The sequence below is a fragment of the Malus sylvestris genome, chromosome 9 (genome assembly GCF_916048215.2).
Source record: "Malus sylvestris chromosome 9, drMalSylv7.2, whole genome shotgun sequence".
NCBI classification, from domain to species: Eukaryota; Viridiplantae; Streptophyta; class Magnoliopsida; order Rosales; family Rosaceae; genus Malus; species Malus sylvestris.
Window position 1 is genome coordinate 31,480,575 of NC_062268.1, and position 22,926 is coordinate 31,503,500.

The following is a 22,926-nucleotide window of genomic DNA, read 5'->3' on the forward strand; positions in this document are numbered from 1 at the left end:
TTACAGAAACATGTGGAATGGAAAGTGACGTATACTTAACGGTAAACAACTAACTATTAGGTCTACAGGAACACACACACGACCTTATCTTCTTCCAATCCGAATGACTTCGTGAGTGAGACCCACCTAAAAAGCCAAAACCACCAGTCCAAGTCAACCTTCTGTAACTCCCACCTCCCTCATCGATCGACTACTATATCTACGCTCATGTTCTGCCATTACCTGGGCCTTTCTCTCCCTCTTCTCCTCTCTCTCTCTCTCTCTCTCTCTCTCTCGTACAGAATGAGAAAACCTTGCTGTGAAAAAGAAGGCACAAACAAAGGAGCTTGGTCTAAACAAGAAGACCAAAAACTCATTGATTACATTAAGACTCATGGGGAAGGCTGCTGGCGATCTCTCCCCAAGGCTGCAGGTGGGTTTCCCATTTGAACAACCGTCGTGCGATTATGTGCATTTTTATGTCTGTATGTAAAACTACTTTTTCTTCCTAATCATTAACTTATAAATGGCTTTGATATTGTGAATATATTAGGGTTGCACCGGTGTGGCAAAAGTTGTAGGCTAAGATGGATAAACTATTTAAGGCCAGACATCAAACGTGGTAACTTTGAGCAAGATGAAGAAGAACTCATCATCAAACTACATGCCCTCCTTGGCAACCGGTAAGTACCAATCATCTCCATCCTCTCGTTCTCTCTTGCCGGATATCTGACAACACGGGTCCTTATGTTGGTGAGATTGTCTGGCAAGAACATTTACTGCATATATGATGTATGTATATAGATTGTTCAAGAAAAATTGTATATATGACTTATATTCGAATGTATTCATTAACTTTTAGCGCGTGGTTATAAAGGTCAACTATATATATATATATATACCTAATGGTGTAACGTTACATTTCATGCATGGGCTGTTAGGTGGTCGTTGATTGCTGGAAGGCTGCCCGGTAGGACGGACAATGAGGTTAAGAACTACTGGAATTCTCACATCCGGAAGAAGCTAATAAAAATGGGTATTGATCCAAATAACCATAGGCTAAACCAGATTATTCCTCGTCCAAATCCGCAAAACGATAGCGTTTCACCTGCTGCAACATCATCTGGGTCAATGAGCAATATTAATGCATGTACTAAAACACCATTGAAATCCTCAGATGATCAAATTGATCATAGGGCCTCAGAAGCTGCGAGTGTTCTTGAAGATGAAACATCTGGTCCATCATCTCGTGACTTGAATCTTGACCTCACCATTGCATTTCCTGAACCTTCACTACAGGTTGAGGAAGGGATGCCAAAGCTTATCAAGGGGTCGAACACTACTGCTAGAGAAATCGAAACAAACCTCCAGCATTTGCCTACCCTTGTGCTTTTCAGATAATACATATTATAGTTTGATCAAGGAGGTATATATAATTACTCTCTGGCAAGGTAGCTGATCTTTCTGGCCAGGGAAAAATGAGGAATGATTGTCTGGTTGCTGATCAAGAGTTGTGATTTAGTATTGACAAAGAGCTAGCCAGATTATTGACTAATTTATAACATGGAGGTAAAGAAGGACCAAACACTTCATGTAGCTGCTAGAATTCCTCTGTATAATGTAGTTAGATAAATTCTTGGATGTAGCATATTCAATAAGTTGGAGACGATCAAGTACTGCAAATTAATCTGCAAGTCAATAAAATGATGAATGAAGCAGGTGCACAACAATCATCAATCGTGATTGTAATTGAATCCTGGAAGGCGAAAAAATTGACTTCGGATGACTAGCTAGGGGAGTACTACATATGATCATATGTTATGTTTATAGTAGTATAGCTATCTATCAAGTTATGAACAATTGAACATACATATTTTTGTTGCTCAATTTAGTCTTTTCATTTACAAAAATCTCTTTTTATTCTCTTCGCAAAATACTAATTTGTAAGTATTTTGTTAATGGTAGTTATGATTATGAAATAACCCTAGACGGACGTATCAGTATTTTCCTTTGTTAATGATAGTTATGATTATGAATAACCCTAGACGGACATTATCGCCTTCTTGTTAGCATGTGTAAGTTAGGTATGCGAAGACTATTTGGTGCTTTCGAAAACAAAAGAAAAAAAACAAGGAATTGGTGAATACCATCTTTAATTAACACCAAATCAGGGTGCTGCTTATGTCCCGTCATACAGCAATCTGTCAGCCATATAGCAAATATATAGCAGACAGTATAATGACATTTATACACTAATACTTATTTTAGCGTGCTAACGACAGCTCCACGAAGAAGAAAACCACATTTGAGTGGATGTCTGACTGCTAAGAAGCCTTTCAACCCCTCAAAAATGATCTCGGTAAGTGTGGCGAACCTCTTGAATATTCATTATTTATGTGTGGTATGGAATAGCCTTAGGACTTGTTTGGTCACGTGATTGGATTTGAATGGAAAACCTCTCAAATTTCTAGGTACATTGAAGGTGGAAGTGAATTGGAAGGGACTAGTTATGAAGGAAATTTATCTCTTCTAATCCTACAATTTTAAGGAGGATTGGAATGGATAAGTTTTCTTCACGAGTAATCCATTTTCAATCATCTAGGTGATCATAATTTTATAATTTCTACGTTCAACATACCTTAAATTTAGTAAGTTTTCCATTTCAATCCAATCATGTGTACCAAACAAGTCCTTAAGCTCTTTCGACAATAGGATCCCCTTTTAAGGGTTTAAAAAGTACCATGTTTTTGGTGTCCACCCAAAAATGTGGCAAATATATGGTTAGTACAATGACATAAGTAAGGGTGTCAAACCACATGGACTGATTGGATCTCTACAAATTACTAACTTTGAAAGAACTCTAACTAAATGATGAAATTGATAAATTGATTGTGGCTTTTGTGTTGTAAATGAAACAACTTAAAGTGCCAAAAAATTGTAACAACGAATGATATGTTGATTTAGAAACAACAGGGATGGGACCAAGGATTTCAAGTTCACCATTACAAAGTCATTTCCATGTTTATTAAGTTAAGATGTATTCAATGACCAACCTGCAAGAGTTCGTTTTACATAAATATGATCAGCCATATGATGTGTAGTTTTGATCAAATTATTCTAATATGCAATCTAATTGGAATATACAACTTTGGTTCCTGTTGATGCAAAAAATTAGTGAGACTTTGGAACAACGTAAAGTATCAAGTTTGTGGCCTTCCCAAGATGCTCCAGTCACCAAGTGATGATAATATGTAAAGAGATAGAGATAGAAAAGTATACACAAGATGTACATGGTTTTTCCTAAGTTGGGCTATACCCACGGTCGAGGGTTCTAATAGTGATTTAAGTACAATGATGGCATTAGGGATTAATTGCAGGAGGATGATCTCTTTTTATTGTTGAGGATAGTCTCTGGCCTTCGTCTGCTGTAGATGTGGACTCTAGGAGCTTTATAATAACATTGACTGTGTCTTGTTGTGATTGGCCTCATGTTTGGAGAGAAACTCTTTTGCTTCGACATAGGTGCATCAATACAAATCCTTAAGTGTGTCTCTGAAGGTATAAAGTTGACCGGTGCTTGGTAGTTTCGCGATTGGTATGATGTTTGCATAGCCTAATTAAGAGTCAATAGCATGCAAGAAAATGTTAAAGAACCAAAGAAAATACACGACACGATGTTTGCATAACCTAATTGGGATCTAAATCCAAACCGTCTATTTTGTAGTCTTCATGTAAGAATTCTTTTTCATGTAAGAATTATTTCTAAAAAATAATAAATAAATGGGTTATATTATTTGAACACACAAAACTGACACATTCTTCGATATAAGCAAGACTCATATAATGACATATGACTCATCTGTATTAGAGAATGTTGAGTAAATGTGTCAATTTGAGTAAATGTGTCAATTTGCTTTGTCTAAATAATTTTAGCATAAATTAAATTGAATTATCATTGTGTTGTTTTGTTTGATCAGAGTTTAATAAAAAATGATTTTCATTATGGTTGATTATTTTGTAAGAGTCATCATTGCATAAGTTACTTAAGAAACATATGAGCGGTTTGGGTCACAGGATTCTTTGAGGGATGGTCCAAGATGCAATCCTTTTTCATTTTTCTTCCATAAAAATGGAGATGCTTCATATAAAAGGGCCGGGGATAACCTGGCCTCTTGTATATGTATTACATCAGTGTTTTTTCATATGGATTTAGCAACAGAATAACTGTAAGAATATGTGCTATGATTCGACAATGTGGCTCTTGCCAATTAATTAACATGACACATAGATATATTCGTTGCTTATTGTATACTAGACGTTGATAATTTGTAACATGAGGAGAATCAAATTCTTGACATGTTCAATAAAGATTCATGCAGTGCTCTCTTAGTGGTAATACAGATGACGCACATGGCAGTTGAATTATGTTCCCTGCAGGGCTAGGCCGAAGAGGTTACAAACCAAGAACTGTTAATATCTAATTCATCTTTTTTTTGTCGAGTAATGCTAGGAAAATTAAATTTATAGATTAAATTTTGTAAACTAAATGACATGAAAGTTAGTGGTTGGATTATTACTTAATCGTTGATAAACGTGCTCATTTTCTATTGATGACACCTCATTTGATTTGTTAATTTAGTCTCTTTAACGTTACTTTTTTTTTTGCCATTTTGACCTTCGAAATTGTGGATTATTATTTATTAGAGTCCTTCATTTTAAGGCTTGACGGGCTGTTGAGAACTTTAGGCAGCGATATCTGTAGCGATATATATATATATATATATATATATATATATATATATATTTGTCTTCACACATCTAACGCAATTGTCCATAAAACCCTGTGCTGCATCCAAAATAAATTAATCCTAACCATCAAACCAACCTAACGGCCTAATTCACCTATCACAATTGCCACAAGTTTTTTTTAACCCAAAGAATATTGTTTGTTTTGCGTGGTAAGTTACTTTAGTGGTTAGGGGCATCTTTTTCAATGCAATACTACGTACGACTCAGGATGCCACGTTTTGTCTTAATTACCAAATTAAGTACATGCAAAATAAAAAATAAAATAAAAAATTTTGTTGTTTGATTACTATCGTTCACATATTTTTTTTTTTAAGTACATGCATGGGAGAAACTGGGGCTTTATGCCCAACTCACGCCTCATAATATATTTGGTAGAATATGCAATGTAGTTCGATTAAAATGTACCCTTTTTCTTTGTTTTTCCTTTTACTAGTTCCTTGAATAAAGCCTCAGGGAGAGGACAAGTTTTGAAAATTTAGTTCCGTGATAACGCACCCAGCTTGAGAACTTGAGGAGCGTTATATGACTGCATGAGTTGGGCGAAGATATGAGTGGTGAGGATGCGTCTGTGAAATAGAGAAAGTGATGAATTGCGAGGGACATTTATAGAGGGAAACGGATGAGATTTGATTGTGTGAAACAGAGAGAAAGTAACGAGTGTGGAGGAGAGAGAGAGATACATAATACATTAATACATGGATCGATGAGAACAAGGGAGAGAAAGTGATTGGGAAATTGATCAGATTGTTGAGTGGTTTTAAGTTTTACCACCATTGATATAAAAATTAGTTCGGGTGGGTTAGATTTTATATATTTTTTTAATTACAAGCGATATTATACCATTCTAATTTACATTAAGGGATGAGATGAGGTTTAAACCCACGATTATTGAAAAGAAAGATACCTTATTCAACGGGGCGTGGGCTAGACTTAGTTGCAGGAAACTGCATGCATATGTTTTAAACGTAGCGAACAAGCTAATTTTGTCTTTAATTGATGATGGACTTTCCTTAACACTTCAAAATGCAAGATTACTAAAAAAATTTGTTAAAATTTTACAATGTAAGGGAGGGTGCATGGCTTATCTACAACACCCCAACCACCAAGTTGGGGCTGACGACAGGGAGCGATGGATGGATGTATGCCTCTAAAAGTCGGAAATTTTTTAGTTGTGACTGGAATACGGATGATACACCACGTGTTTTTATGCAAGTGGTGAAAAATTTTAATTTTTAAGTTATTAACCTTTTAACGCACATAACCCACCATTTATATAGGAACACGTGGTGTACCACTTCGTGTGACGGGAACACTGAAAAATCTCTCCTAAAAGTCAATCTTTACGTAAACGTCCTTGGCGTAACTATCGAAGTATAAGCTCGTATTTGTATAATGTGTTTAATTAGGCCTAGAGATGGGGAGTTTCAATGGGTCAACATCGATTTCTTCATCCCATTCAAGTTTCAATCCTTTTTTCCAAAATGACTAAATACAAAATTATGTACGATAGTGATTTAAAAAATCGAATAGATACATGCAAGATCGTACGTTGAGTTTGCCTCGTTTTTGTCCTACATTTTCGTGCGCCGAGCCCGACTCGTTTTGCATGGACGATAGCCTGTCTTGTTTTCTGTGTGCAGAGAGCCCACCTCGATTGCTCGGGCGGAGTGCGCCTTGTTTTGCAAGTCGCATTTTTCGTGCGCCGACACCATCTTAGCATGACAGAAACCTGTTTAATTTTCTATGAGCAGAGTTTGTCTCGTTTTCTGTGCATGCATAGTTCGTCTCATTTTGCATGTTGCATTTTTTGTGCACCAAGCCTGCCTCGTTTTGGATGCATGAAGATTGCATCTTTTTGCAGCCACTGAGCAGGACTTCAGGGAAATATTTTGTGTGGGTGTTAAGGAAAATGTTGCAAGACCTTTGGATGTGATCATTGATAATAGTTCTGCAATTATGTAGAAAACCCAGAAAAGCAGAGAGAAAAACTAAAGAACAATTTAGAGGAAACTTGAGAGAGAAATGAAATCTTTTGTGTTGATGAGTTTCAGTATTACGGTTGCACAGTTTTGGTTGTTATATAGAGTTACGAAAGCTTAGCAGCCAAGTTACTAATCTAACTAACACAACCTACTTCTAACAAACTTACTTAACAACCTTGTTGACATGACACTCCAAATACTAACCACCTATGCTGACATGGCACTCATCGCTAACAACCTGATTCTATTACATTCAACATCCCCCCTCAATCTCAACTAGGGATTTCCTAGCTTGAGATTGTAAAAATGTTTAACAAAAGAAAGACTGTGTAAACCTTTTATCACTATATCTGTTATTTGATCTTCAGTGGGAATATACAAGACCTCCAAATCTCCTTGTTGTACACATTCCCTTACAAAGTGATAATCATTGTCTAGATGCTTGATTTTTGAATGGAATACTGGATTGGCACTGAGGGTAATAACAGACATATTATCATAATGAATACTTGGTGGATTAGACAAAAATACTCCTAAATCCTTCAGTATGTTCCTCACCCAAGCTATATCAGCAGCAGTGTGAACTAGGGCTTTATACTCGACCTCTGTGGAAATTTGTGACACTGATGTTTGCTTTTTAGATTGTCATGAGATAGGGTTGTTGCCTAAAAACACTACATAACCAGCGACTGACCTTCTTGTGTTCAAGTTAGTTGCCCAATAATAATTTGAGAAAGCACTTAACTGAGAACATGTATTTGCATAATACAAAATTCCAGTAGTTATTGTCCCTTGCAAGTTGTTTGTACCATACTTGACCAATCCCGAAACTACTAAGCACCGGTCAACGTTATACCGTCAGGGACCCAGAAGAGTTTCCTTTCAACCAGGAGACCAATCACAGCGCGACACGTGTCGACATCAGAAGCCAATCATAGCACGACACGTGTCAACATCAGAAGCCAATCACAACATGACACGTGTCAATGTCATAATGAAACTAGAAACTCTCTTCTATAAATAAAGATCATTCTCTCACAATATTTCCTAATGTCATTTGTACTAAATCATTCACTAGTACTCACTAAAGGAGAGTTTGAACCTATGTACTTGTATAAACCCTTCACAATTAATGAGAACTCCTCTACTCCGTGGACGTAGCCAATCTGGGTGAACCACGTACATCTTGTGTTTGCTTCCCTGTCTCTATCCATTTACATACTTATCCACATTAGTGATCGAAGTAATCTAGCGAAGGTCACAAACTTAACATTTTTTGTTGTACCAAAGTCCTCACTGATTTTGTGTATCAACATTTGGCGCTGTCTGTGGGAATGACACTTATTCCCACTCTTTTCAGCTTTGCCAAGCTGGTTTCCACCATTTGTACACTTTCTTTTAACTAGGCATCTCTCTCCAACATGGGGAGCGAAGGAAGCCACAGTACACATACTGACACCCCTCTTGCACCTAGTGTGAAGCAACGAAAGAAATAAGGAAAGAGAGTTGCTCTTCAAGCTAAAGTCGATGAGCTAGAAGCTCAAAACAACAAGATAGCAATGAAGAATGAGGTCTTCCAGGAGCAGTATGAGAAGCTCTTTGAGACGTTCCATGATACTAGGCGTACTCAAATACGCGAGCTCGTTGCCCCTGTGGATATCAACCATCATCTGGGTGCCCACCAACATGGAAGGTCACATCCCTTCGACATGGGTATCCCTGATGAGGAGCGAGCTAATCATCAAAACATTGATCAACATGAGACTTCTTTCAACCCAGATGCTTCTACCCGAAGTAGAAGAAGTGGAGGAAGACACCTCCTTGCAGAAGGGTTGGAAGGATCGAAAGCCGTTTATCGTGATTGCCGAGACTTCCTAAAGCAACGTCGAGAGAATCCCTACCACATATGCTCAAAGATCAATAACCCAAGGGTTTTTGAAAGACTCAGTCCCCTCCCATGACCCAGGCCAGCTGCCAATTTAGGGAAGGAACGACAGGTTCCAAAGGAACATGAAGGTACGGGGGACTCTGAGATATTCTAATAGACTCGCCCTAGAAGTCAGTACGGCGAGTCCAAGAAAAAACCACACGCCCTTGCTCAAACTTTCCTACTTCCAAGAGGCGATGGAGACTTACGAAAGAAAATTTCAGTGGTACATGACTCCACTCAGGACCCCCTTGTCCTACATCTCCTTGAGGAAATAAACAAGTTGAAGGCCGAACGTCAAGCCGAGATACCTGACTGGAATCAACCCAGGCTTGGCACTCTCACAAGAAGGATCTTCGACACCCTCCTTCAAGTGAAGACAAAACAAAAGCTTGGTTTACAACTCTATGCTAGAAGGGAGGACCCAATTGAACACCTTAACCTCTTTAAGTCCACCATGGCATATCGGATGCACACCGATGAAGTGTGATGTCTTCTCTTCCCCTCCACCCTCTCTAGCGGAGCTCTAAACTGGTATTGCCGGCTTCCACTTGAGACAGTAGACTCATTTGAGGAATTGAGAAAACTGTTTGTCTCTCAACACATCTTCCAAACCGATCACTTGCATTATGCAGATGACTTGTACACTATTCGCCAGAAGCCGAACGAGTCACTACGAGAGTATGCCGGTCGCTTCAACCATGAGTATTCTCGCTGCGCTGAGGCAGATGACAAGACCGCCCCCAAGGCCTTCACGGCAGGCCTACGTGATTGTTTCTTCAAGTACATGATCAATGCCAACACTTGGAAGACTTACTCTGAGGTGATGGCACAAGCTTACAACCATGCCTCCGCCGAAGCAAGGACATACCAAGGGAACCTCCATATGGTTAACCCCTATCAACAAATGGGAAGTGGAAGTCAAGTTCTACCAAGTGAGGAGATATTGTCCATTCAGACACCCATTGCATCATCTCCTGCCTCATTTAGCTACTCGCTAAGTCACCAAACTTATCTGTGTCTTGGTAAAAGGAAGGATTTTTACTCTCAGCAATCCCATTACAACAAGAGGGATAAAAGTTCGTATTAAGACAACCAGGGGCGAATGTACCGTCGACTGTTATGACTATGGGGCCAAGCCTTACTCTTTCAAAGTGGAGGACTAGTTACTGAAGGAAATGCTATCATAAGAAGGCATACACATTACAAAGTTTTGACTCTCAATCACTTGAGATCTTTTGTCACACAAGCCATTCGGCAAATATTTAAAGAAGAGGGAATTCAGACAACTTCTTCTGAGTCTTTTGCGTTCCTAGCACTGGAACACTTGGTCTATGCTGACCAGTGTCTTAAATGCCGATAATATCGGTGATATTTCACCGATATTATCGGTTTTTCGCGGGATCGATATTTTAATGGTTATCCAATTAGTTTTCGTCAAAATATTGTGATATTATCGATATTATCACGAAATTTCAGAACTGTGCAAATCAGAGAAGAACGCCGAAGCTTCTTCAGCTCCGGTCGACTGTAAAAGAGCCCCCTAGACTTCGATCTAGGTATCAAAATGAAATAGAAGACGAGAGGAACATTTTTATAACTTCCGTTTGCCGTGAAACGGTCGGAGGTGTTCGAAAAGTTCGTTGACACCCACGGCCTCGTCGGAGATGGGTGTGCCTATTCCTGAGCCGATTTCATCTCAAAAACCTTGCAAAAACACGAGATAGAACTTCAATTTCACATCTAAGCTTCGATCTAGAATAGAAAAAGAAAAACCCGAAGCTTACCTAACCGAAGAAATTGAAGAAACTCGCCGGAGCAGGTGCGATGGTGTGCGTGTGGGTCTCGGTGCAGAGAGAAAGGAAAGGTGTATGTGGGTCTCAGTGCAGAGAGAAAGGAGAGGGAAGAGCAGAAAGCCGTGGTGTGTGTGTGAGAGAAGGGAGAAGAGAGATCGAGAGATCTCTGTGTGTGTGTAGGAGTGGAGAATGGAGAGAATAGAGAAGGATCGAGAGGGAGACAAAGGTTTCTGTGTGTCTGCGTGTGTGATGTTTGTGTGCGTGCGTTGTTGTGTGCGTGTGTGGTTGCGTGCGTTGTGTGTGTGTGTGTGTGGTTCCTCCTGTCAGGACTCAGAACTTACTCAGGAACTTCTGACAACTTTTACAATTATTTTGACAATTTCAGACCATGGACAAAAATAATGGTGATTTCTTTGAAAAGAATCTAAATAATTCAAAGCCCAGACAACTTTTATAATTATAACTTGTACAATTTCAGACCATGGATGGTGGTTTCATTCAAAACCGTGTGCCACTGTGATATTCTTTCAAGAGGTGGAGTATCAGAGCCATTCATAGCATTTTCGTTTCTTCTTCTTCCCTTACCCCTTTTAAAGCCATTCCAGATCAATTCCAGAGCTTGAACACAAAGGGTTCCATATTTAAAGTAAGTTTACAAACTTATATTTATATTATTGTAATTTATACAACAACAAAAAAATTTGTGTGGACTCGTATGTTAATTTTTTTAAGTAATTAATACTTGCATGTTAGTTTTTGTAAGTAATTAAGTAATGTTAACAATTACATGTTAATTTTTTTAAGTAATTAATACTTGCATGTTAGTTTTTGTAAGTAATTAAGTAATGTTAACAATTACATGTTAATTTTTTTAAGTAATTAAGTAATGTTGTATAATTATTCCCTAGGATAATTTTAATATCTTTAATGTTATTTATTATTTTATTAATATTAGGTTTTATTATCAAATTGGATTATTATTCATTAATATTAGGTTTTTTTTATTATCAAATTGGATTATTATTCATTAAATTGGATTATTATCAAATTGGATTATTCATTAAATTGGATTATTATTAAATTGGATTATTATCAAATTGGATTATTATTCATCACTATATTTTATATTAGGATTATTTTTTTTATCAAATTGGATTATTATTCATTAATATTAGGTTTTATTATTCCATATTATTTTTATAATTACTTAAATGTTTACAATCATTTTCTTTACTTCGTATTTAATTTTTCTGTAGAATAACTTTATTATTTAGGTTCTCTTATATAACCGTCATCACTACTATATTTTTTGGCCAAAAAATAATTGTCTAATTTTCATGAAATAAATATAGGTACGTTTAAGATTTCCAATGGAGTTACTAAACGTGATCTAGCTTGGGAACATGGAGACCCAATAGACGGAAACAAACATGGCACAATTTGCAAATATTGTGGTCGGGTAATGAAGAGTGGCGGAGTGACATGACTTAAGTACCATTTTAGTAGATTAGATCCAGCAAAAAATGTCCAACGATGCGATAATGTCCCCCCAGAAGTGAAGGCATTCATCAGCACATTATTAAAAAATAAAAAACAGCAGAAGGAAAAGATAACACATGGAATGAAAAATATTCGAGCTAGACTACGAGGAGAAGTCATTGGCCAAGCGGTTGACAGTGATGATGATGACGATGATGACAAATGTGATGATGACATGGGACCTGAAGAACGACGCGGTTTGAAACAAGCATTACGTGCCTCCAAACAGTCAGCATGGGAAAGAGAACACATTCATAAAATTCCTAATAGAGCACAAGGTTCCGGGACAAGTGGTGGTGCACAAATAAGACGGGGAGGCAGTCTTAGAGAATCACAACCAACACCACCAATAGCCCCAAGTTTATATAAGTCATTCAAAGCATGTCAAAAGAGTGTTTGGAGTTATTTCACTAGAGGTAATGTGAAGGAGGGAATGGGGCGTCTAATTAGTAAGTTCTTTATCTATGAAAATGTCACTGCCGAGAAAGCATCATCACATCATTTGAAAAATATGGTAGTGGGATGTTAACAGGCCGGTGTTGGAGTACAACCTCCCACTCCCTATGAGATAAGAAACAAATATTTGGATATGGAGTATAAAGACATTGGTGAGTATGTTAACAAGTTGAGGTCAAAGTGGGAAACTAATGGTTGCACAATCATGTGTGACGGATGGACTGGCCCGACCAGATTGTCTATCATAAACTTCATGGTATACTTCAAGGGAAAGACAATTTTTTTGAAGTCTGTTGATGCTTCAGACCATATAAAGAACTACAAGTATATTTACAAATTATTGAGGGATGTAATCATGCAGGTGGGAGAGCATAATGTTGTCTAAGTCGTGACCGACAACAGTTCTGCATTTGTCAAAGCTGGAAAAAAGTTAATAAAGCATCATAATGTGTTTTGGACATCATGTGCAGCACATTGTATTGATCTTATGTTTGAGGCAATGGGGAAGAGAGAGAATGTTGCTACTGTGGTAAAAAGAGCTAGAACGATCACAAATTATATTTACAATCACGGTTGGTTATTGGCAAAGATGCGTGAATTTTGCAAACGAGAAATTATTCGTCCAGCTACCACTCGATTCGCCACCAATTATATTGCATTAGACAACCTACTTAAGAAGAAAGCAGGGTTGAAACAACTATTCACTAGTGACAATTGGGCCAACCACAATTTCAGCCGCTCAAATGCAGGTCGTATGGTGGAAAGTATAGTGCTTGATCATGCTTTTTGGACTCAATCAGAACATGTGTGCCAAGTGTTTGAACCTTTTTACAAAGTTTTACGGATCATTGACACAGAAGTGTATCCTACTATGGGGGCAATATATGAGTTGATGCGTGTAGTTAAGGATGAATTGGAAAGAAAGCATGGTGCAAGGTGGGTCATAAAGATAATTGAAGACCGATGGTATAAAACATTATACCACGATTTGCATGCAGCAGGTATAAATTATGTCATAATTTGCAATTCATTTCTTTAGTTGCATAAGTATTATTTCTCTTATTAGAGTATGTGTTTCTTTGAACAACATATTATTTGAATCCTCGATACCAATACAGACCCGGTGTTGGAGATGATGGTACCCTTATATGTGATGTACATAATGTATACTCTGAATTAGACCCTACATCACCAGCAGTTGGCCAATTTGGAAATAAGGTACACAATTACTTAAATTATAATAATTACTTTGTTGGATTAAACTAACACGATTTATTGAATTCAGCTAACATGGTTTAAAGATGCAAGAAGAACTTTTGGAGAACCAACATCAGTTGCTGCTCGAACAAAAATGTCTCCTAGTGAGTGTAAACATATTTCACGATAAGTTTATAATAGAATTTGTTGGAGTTATTAGGCTTATCAACATTGTTTTTCATTGTAGCTGAATGGTGGATCATGTATGGGACCGATGCACCAACTGTGAGAAAGTTAGCAATCAAAGTATTATCACAAACAGCTTCCTTATCTGCTTGTGAAAGAAATTGGAGCACATTTGCACTCATACACACAAAGCAAAGAAATAGGTTGGCTCATAGTAGGTTGGAAAAATTAGTTTATTGCTACTACAACATGAAGCTTCAAATTCGAGATAAGGAAGCAGAAATAGATCATGTCGACCGTGGTGACCCACTAGATGTGTTTGATATTGTTGCTGAAGATGATGATACAGAGGGTAAGCAACTTTATCATTGGATTAGACCTCTTCATTTAGATGATGATGAAGGCAACCCAGCTCCCAGCGTTTCTGAAGAAGCACGTAATGAAGGGATAAATGTAGAAAGAGTATTAGCGGAGGAGGTGGGATCTAGCAGCGCTGACTCTTTGGAAGAACTTTTGCGCCTAAGACCAAGAAACACTGGAATTCCACCTTCTTTCAATCCTACACAACCAAAACATCGTGCTGATACTAATGATAGCTCTAGTACAAGATCAGGAGGAGACTCACCTACCACCGGAGGTGGGAATGATGAAGGATATATTGGAGCTGGAGGTAGTGGTGGTGGATATGGAAACTATGTTGAACCACCTCCCAGATTTATGAGCCCCTTCACTGGTGAGGCAAACTTCACGCATGCAACACAAGATGAGGACCATGGCAGTAGGCGGGCAGGACCAGGAATTGGTGCCATAGGGAAGGACTATACTCGTAGAGAAAGAGGCAAGGGGATTTTGTCAAGTCAAGAAGATGACTATGGTTATACTCATAACCAACCATTTCCTTACCCTTCATATCCCATTCCTGTTGGGATGGAATCGAGTGACTCATGGAAACAATTCGAGACTCAATCTTCAAATGATTCTGCTTATGGACAAGGTCAACCAATCTCGGATCCATATGGGTGGCATGTTAACAATTACATACAAAACTATTTTGGGGATTTATCATTTGATAACTACTCTTCACAATACACTCACTCTACACATAGAGATGATGAAGATAGTGAAAAATTTGAACCTCATAGGAACTCTATGTGGTACTAAGTCACTCATGTATCTTACCATGCAATGTATAAAGTGTAAAATATTGTACTAATTCATTATATATAAATGATTATGGTGTGTTTAAACTTCTTTCATTAATTACTACATATTTTCTACACTCACAATGTTTGCCAGCTCGCTATATAATCAACTTGATAATGTTAAATCCATCATGCAATGCATTTCCTTCCAATTTTTTGTGATAAACTAATAGATAATAGACTAAATAAACATCCTGCAAAGTTTCAATAAAAATTTCCAAGTTTTTCTTACAATTTCCGTGGTTTCCATATTATTTTTATCGATATCGATATTATCCCGATATTTCCATCAATATTTCCGTGTTTTCGGACTACCGATATTTCCGATATTATCGATATTTAATACCTTGACGCTGACCTACCCTTATACTCCAACTCAAAGTGTCAACATGTGTACTTTGACGCAAAGTGAGTGATACTAAGTGTTACAACCAACATGATTCACATATCAAAAGCATGGATCCCTTCATGCATAGCAAAACATTCATAAGCATCACTCATATCAATCAACATAAACATTATACATCCCAACACATTCATACATAAACATCATACATTCCAACACATTCATACATAAACATCATACATTCCAACACATCCATACATAAGCCAACTGTGCTTCGACAGAGTTCAACATACTTTGTGTCTTCGACACTTGCTACAATATGCCTCGACACCTTGCCCTTATTCTCACTAACCAGGTGATGAAATGTACAACCCGTATTCTCCTTCATGCCACCAACCAGGTGATGAACTGTACAACCCGTACTCTAATATCATTTGGCAACTTGCCACTTATGCCACCAACCAGGTGAAGCAGGAACTCATCTTCGTGCCACCAACCAGGTGATGAAATGTACAACCCGTACTCTCCTTCATGCCACCAACTAGGTGATGAAATGTACAACCCATACTCTAATATCATTTGGCAACTTACCATTCATGCCACCAACCAGGTGAAGAAGGAACTCATCCTTGTGCCACCAACCAGGTGATGAAATGTGATGAAAGGTGATGAAGGAACTCACCATTCATTTCACCTACCAGAAGACGAGTGGTACAACTTATACATATGAACTCCTAACATTCACAAATAATCAAAAACCCTCAAGCTTGACAACTGAACTAGGGGAGCACTTATGCCCAACAATAGTTATAGTCACCAACAAAGTCTTATTGCAAGCCAATAACAACTTCAGTGCATGGCATATGAAGATCAAGCTATTCAGCCCTCTTGCATCTGCTTCAGACATTTCCCCACTGTAATAATGCAAAGACTACAACTCGTAGAAAGCTTCACACTCTTGCTCAAGACAGTGTGAAGCAAAACCAATTTATGGTGCCAATAAGAGCTTCATCAAAGGAGTTCAACCACAATTCTCAAAAGCTTCACACACTCTTGATCAAGACAGTGTGACGCAAAACCAATATATAGTGCCAACAAGAGCTTCATCAATGGAGGGCAACCACAATTCTCAAAATCTTCATACACTCTTGATCAAGACAGTGTGAAGCAAAACCAATTTATGGTGCCAACAAGAGTTTCATCAATGGAGGGCAACCACAATTCTCAAAAGCTTCACACACTCTTGATCAAGACAGTGTGAAGCAAAACCAATTTATGGTGCCAACAAAAGCTTCATCAAAGGAGTTCAACCACAATTCTCAAAAGCTTCACACACTCTTGATCAAGACAGTGTGAAGCAAAACCAATTTATGGTGCCAACAAGAGCTTTATCAATGGAGGGCAACCACAATTCTTAAAAGTTTCACACACTCTTGATCAAGACAGTGTGAAGCAAAACCAATTTATGGTGCTAACAAAAGCTTCATCAATGGAGGGCAACTACAATTCTCAAACCTTCACGGCAAATTCAAGACTGTTCGAAGCAAATTCAATTTATATGGTTCATCCAAACCTTCGACTACTACAAGGTGTGGCTTGCATCACACACTCTTGCTCAACAGTGTGGAAGCAAAATTTGTATATGTTGTCTCTCCCACATTTTCAAATTTCTAGTTTCCCAAAAAAAAAAAGAAAAAAAAAAGGAAATTCAACAAAAGCTTCATCAATGGAGGACAACTATAAATTCTCAAAGGCTTCAAACTATATTGATCAAGATAGTGTGAAGCAAAATCAATTCATGGTACCCAACAAAAGCTTCAACTCCAAAGTTTCACCTACAAAGCTTCAACTCAAAAGCTTCACCTACAAAAGCTTCACCCATAAAAGCTTCACCCACCACAAAAGCTTCACCCACAATAGCTTCACCCACCATAAAAGTTTCACCCACAAAAGCTTCACCCACCACAAAAGCTTCACCTACAAAAGCTTCACCAACCACAAAAGTTTCACCAACAAAAGCTTCACCCACAAAAGCTTTCCCCACCATAAAAGTTTTCCCCACCACAAAAGCTTCCCCTACCACAAAAGCTTCCCCCACCACAAAAGCTTCACTAACAAAAGCTTCACCCACCACAAAAGCTTCACCCACAAAAAGCTTCACCTATAAAAGCTTCACCTACAAAGCTTCAACACAAAAGCTTCACCTTCAAAAGCTTCACACTATCTTGATCAAGATAGTGTGAAGCAAAATCAATTCATGGTACCCAACAAAGCTTCAACCTCAAAGCTTCACCTACAAAGCTTCACCTATAAAGCTTAAATATATATATTTTCGGAAATTCAAAAATTCAAAAATTCAAAAATTCAAAAATTCAAAAATTCAAAAATTCAAAAATTCAAAAATTCGAAAATTAAAAAAAAAAAAATTGCCTAGGCCTCCTCTTCTTTGGGCCTAACAACTTTCATAACAAATATATATGAAGGAGGAGTTTTGGGCTACCACTTAGAAAGGAAAATGGTGAAGTTTTGTTACTTTCGAAACTTGGCTATTAGCAAGACACCTCATTAGTCAACACCCTCGACCGGAGACTTGGGGGACTCCTACCACATGCTACTACACCTTGATACTTGGAAGTCTCATGACCACTCAGTGTGAAGAATGAGTTTTGGGCTACCACTTAGAAAGGAAAATGGTGAAGTTTTGTTACTTTGGAAACTTGGCTATTAGCAAGACACCTCCTTCGTCAACTCTCTCGACCAGAGACTTGGGGGACTCCTACCATATGCTACTGCACCTTGATACTTGAAAGTCTCACAACCACTCAGTGACTTGGATTTTTTCAAGTCTCTAACCGAGAAGTTTTCCTCACTCAGGAAATTATGGGAGCACTACCTCAACCTATATGCTTCACTCACAAAGCTTCAACATACAAGATTCAACAAAAGGAAAAATTCAAAGAATTTAGTGAAGAAGGCCTTGGTGTATTTAACATAATACGTTGAAATGAAACAAAGCTTGTTTATTGATATCTCTGATAAGTTACAAATATGTACATATACATGAATCAAAATAAACAAACAAAAGGGAGCCTTCACAAAGGTTGCTCAGGAGAAGTCTTAGCAGTCGGCAGAGTCATGTGCAAGCTTGCACACTGAACACTGAGAGCCAGAGAATCCTTAATAGCCAACTCATCAAACCGTTTGGAAAGTAGTCTGTTATCTTTGGAAGTGAGAAGGTTCCTGGCCACCACCGCAGCGGTCATATCATTCTTCATCACAGAGTCCCCAATGGTAAGAGGACCAGTAAGGGATAAGAATGATGGGCGCCATATGTTGTCTTGAGAAGGCATGGCTGCCTCTTCACCAAAGTTCAAGTCAAAACGACGGTCGGATGGGCCAGACATTCTCAGAAATGATGAAGGAGAAATGAGGTGTAATAAATCTCTGAAGTAAGGGGAAAATTCCTACAAGCAATAACTCTTTGAATGTATTTCTTGCACACAATTGGTGCCCATATAAAAGAAAGGGCAACATGACCGTTGGTTCAAAAATCGAAGAAGCATCACTCTCCGGATTCCGAAGAGGCACCACTTTCCACACGCAACATCAGCTCATCGGGTACCACAGATAACTTTGCCAAATATCTCTGACAAAGTTCAGACACATAAATTTTGAAGGTCCAGCTACCCTACTATTACCCACAAGGGTAAAGGAATAGCACCACTGCTTGATATGTGTGTCAATCTCCGTGCTCCGTGGCAAGGCAGACTGGCAAAAATGCCCAACCTTTACTCACATTCGAGAAAACACTCCCAACAAGATTGCTTGCTCAAAAATCGAAAAGGCATCGCCTTTCGAATCTCGAGAGCCAGACTCCCAATAAGATTACTTTCTAAAAAATCGAAGAGACACTGCTCTCTGAATCTCAAGAGTCAGACTCCGAACATGATTGATTTCTGAAAAATTGAAGAGGCACCGCTCTCCGAATCTCGAGAGCCAGACTCTCAGCAGGATTACGTGCTCAAAAATTGAAGAGGCACCGCCCTCCGAATCTCGAGAGCCAGACTCCCAACATGATTACTTTCTAAAAAATCGAAGAGACACTACTCTCCGAATCTCAAGAGTTAGACTCCCAACATGATTGCTTTCTCAAAAATCAAAGAGGCACCGTTCTCTGAATCTCGAGAGCCAGATCCCCGACAGGATTACTTGTTCGAAAATCGAAAAGGCACCGCTTTCCGAACTTCGAGAGCCAGATTTCCTTAGATAAAGCTTGTCTGCAATCTTCACATGCAACATCAGCTTTCCAGATACCACAGACCACTTTTTCAAAGTGCTATGACAAAGTTAAAACACGTGAAGCTTGCAGCTCCCACTACATTGCTATGACCAAGAAGGGTAAAAGAATATCACTACTACTTGTTGTTAGGGACAATCCTTTATATGTCAACCTCTATCCTCCACAGCCAGGCAGACCTGTTAATAAATAAAAAATGCTCAACTTTTCTTCACATCTGAGAGGGCACTCTCAGCAGAGTCTCTCGAAATACTCAGCTTTTTTTCCTCCCGATAATACCTCTGCAAACAAGCCATACTAGAGTAAGAGTATCTCATATCATCAGGGTTAAAAGAAAGAGTATCCCATATCATGCTTTTTCCTTGTCTTTTCATTTGGCCTTGTTCTTACCTGCAAGACAAGGAGAAAGAGAGCAATCAGTCAACACTTGGAATCAAGCTTCCAGTCAGGAATTGACTGCTTGGAACCCCTTACCTGATTACTTACCCGGCATTGCTCTTGAGTACTCATCTTCAACATTTTATGCTTCCAGAGAAGATACCACATCTGCCTGAGGAACAGATAGGGCAAGTGAGAAGGATACACAGAAGCATGTGGAGACAAGCGTAACAGAACACGTGTCGATACATCCACTACTTTGTCAACAGAAAAAGTATCCCATATCATCAAGGTCGAACGTACTCTAGATTTGATGGTCTTGTTTTGACCTTCAAATTCTTGAGTCGGCCTTATACTCTGGAGGAAACCAGAAAACCCTCCAGCCCAATTCAAAAATAAGCCTCTGGAAAGTTACTTCTTCAAAAGCAAAAGTATCTCATATCATCTTTTCTCCATTTGTTTTTCCTTATCCTTGTTGCTGTTTACAACACAAGGAGAAGGAGAACAATCAACCGAAAGCCGAAGTCGAACCTCCGATTAAAAGCACACCACAAATTAACACACAAATGTCCTATTGATTTTCCTTATTAACACTAAGATTTGTCAATTGTAGCATATGAAAATAAGGGTCTTTCCTGCAGAAGATTGTTTTATCTAACTACCTAAAATGTCACAAAAATTGGGTTGCTGTCCCTACTGACCAACCACCGAAAAATAATTATTAGACTGACTTATACTTATCTAAAGTCTACAAAATACAAATTTTTGGGATTTTTGGAGCTTCCAACAATAGCTCTTTCTTTTGGTGATGGAACCAAAATCAAAGTGTGAACACGGAAAATTCCGACGGGGCTTGATCTTGAAGGTGGATGATTGTTGATCCAAGGGGCCGTCGGGGCTTGATCTTGGAAGAATGATGAACGAAGAACGCTTTCTTCAAGGGCCGTCGGGGCTTGATCTTGAAGGAGGATTTGATGAAGAACGAAAAGGGCTTTCTTGATCCTTCGGGATTTGCTTGAGAGCTTCGGAGTTTCAGAGCTTCAGAGCTTCAAGGTGTAATCTCAATCTGTTCCAAATGAATGAATTATCCTTCTATTTATAGAAATTTCCAATGCCTAATTTTGAATATAATATTCCAGATGAAATAAGTCGTTTCTGCCAGGTGTTGACACGTGTCCTGTTTGATGACTTTTCCAACTTATTTCGATTTTTTGTTTAGACACACGCTACGTGTAAAATTTATGTAATACATGAGCGTTGACACTTTGATTTATCGGTCAACATTTATTTACCGAAATTTCGATGTCTACAAATGCCCCCACTTCAAGGCGCGTCGTATACATGTGCTTTGTCACGTGTAGGAGATGCGTTTTGAAGCCCCTTAATGAAATTTTGATGTCTACACAAAGTTCCCTAAGCTTTTAATGAGTCATACTCTTCTTGCATTGTTGCTTGCTATTGTAGAATTGTAGATGCTTTTCTAAAAGATAAAAGTTCTTGCATATCAACTATCTTAGAGATGAATGAATATCACCAGTAAATGGATATTCTTCAGTAATTTGCAAAGAATGAAGCTTAAGAAAGGAAGCTATTAAAGTAGTATAGTTCTTTTTTCTCAATAACAACACTTTTTAACCTGGTAGTCATGGAATGTGTATTTGAATATATAACACATTGATTTGGTTCACAAGTAGTGAGATAGGAAGAATTACCTCAAGCTGACTGGATGAATAGACAAGCAACACGGATGTTGTACCAGAGTGATGATTTGGAGAAAAGTCATGATCTAGAGAATAATGATGACTTGGATAATGATCTTGTAGACTTTTATCACTTGATTCAATCACTTGTGATCCACTGATATGAGGAATGATATCACTACTTTCTAAATTTGCAATGTTGTGATTGATACTGGAACTAACATATTGAATGCGTCATTTACTTGAATTCAAAAATTGACCCCTTTCAGACATTGATACATCACTTCCTTCTTGAACCACATTCTGAATGTTATATGTTTGTTGAGATGTCCCACTTGGTATATTAAACTGCATTATCCCTGGAGAAGTTGAGCTTCTCTATGTATCCTTTGAACCATTGGTATCACAGAGATTCTTAAAAGAAAACACTTCCTTACATGAATTACACTTTTACAAATGATGAACTTCTTTGTGTGAATATTATAACACAACACTCCTTTATATCCATTAGAAAAACCCATAAAAACACATTGGATTGATCTTGGTTGAAGCTTGTTTTCATTAAAAGGTCTAAGTAGAGGATATACTGCAGTTCCAAAGACTTTAGCTAATATCAGGATTACATTTAAACAACACATGATAAGGGTCTTTCATATCCAAATTCTTGCAGGGCATTCTATTTATCAGAAAAAGTAGCATGAAAGCTACTATGGTACCAGAACTGAGTTGGTAACTTGGCATCTAACATCAAACTAATAGTTGTTTCCATAACATGTCTATGCTTTCTTTCAACTAAACCATTATGTTGTGGTGTTGGCAAGAATGTATAATTCCTTTACTGTCTAAAAACGGATGAAACATGTTGCTCATATATTCACCCCCACATTCTAATTGAAAAATACTTGATAGTAGCATTGAATTGTGTCACATCCCGGACCAGGCTCCACCGCCGTAGCACGATATTGTCTGCTTTGGGCTTACCATTGCCTCACAGTTTTGTTTCTGAGAACTCACACGAGAACTTCCCAGTGGGTCACCTATCCTGGGATTGCTCTCACGCTAACTCGCTTAACTTTGAAGTTTTGATGAACTCCGAAGCCAGTGAGCTCTCAAAAGGCCTCGTGCTATAAGG

The 22,926-nt window shown here is 38.2% G+C and overlaps 1 protein-coding gene across 1 annotated transcript; it reads left to right on the plus strand.

The window, feature by feature from the left end:
• Positions 1 to 212: 212 nt before the first annotated feature.
• LOC126583759 (transcription factor MYB8-like) lies at positions 213 to 1,866 on the plus strand. The gene is made up of 3 exons (XM_050248272.1): positions 213 to 412; positions 533 to 662; positions 921 to 1,866. The coding sequence occupies exons 1-3, from the start codon at positions 283 to 285 to the stop codon at positions 1,378 to 1,380; spliced, it is 720 nt and encodes a 239-aa protein (XP_050104229.1). The 5' UTR covers positions 213 to 282; the 3' UTR covers positions 1,381 to 1,866.
• The last annotated feature ends 21,060 nt before the right edge of the window (positions 1,867 to 22,926 follow it).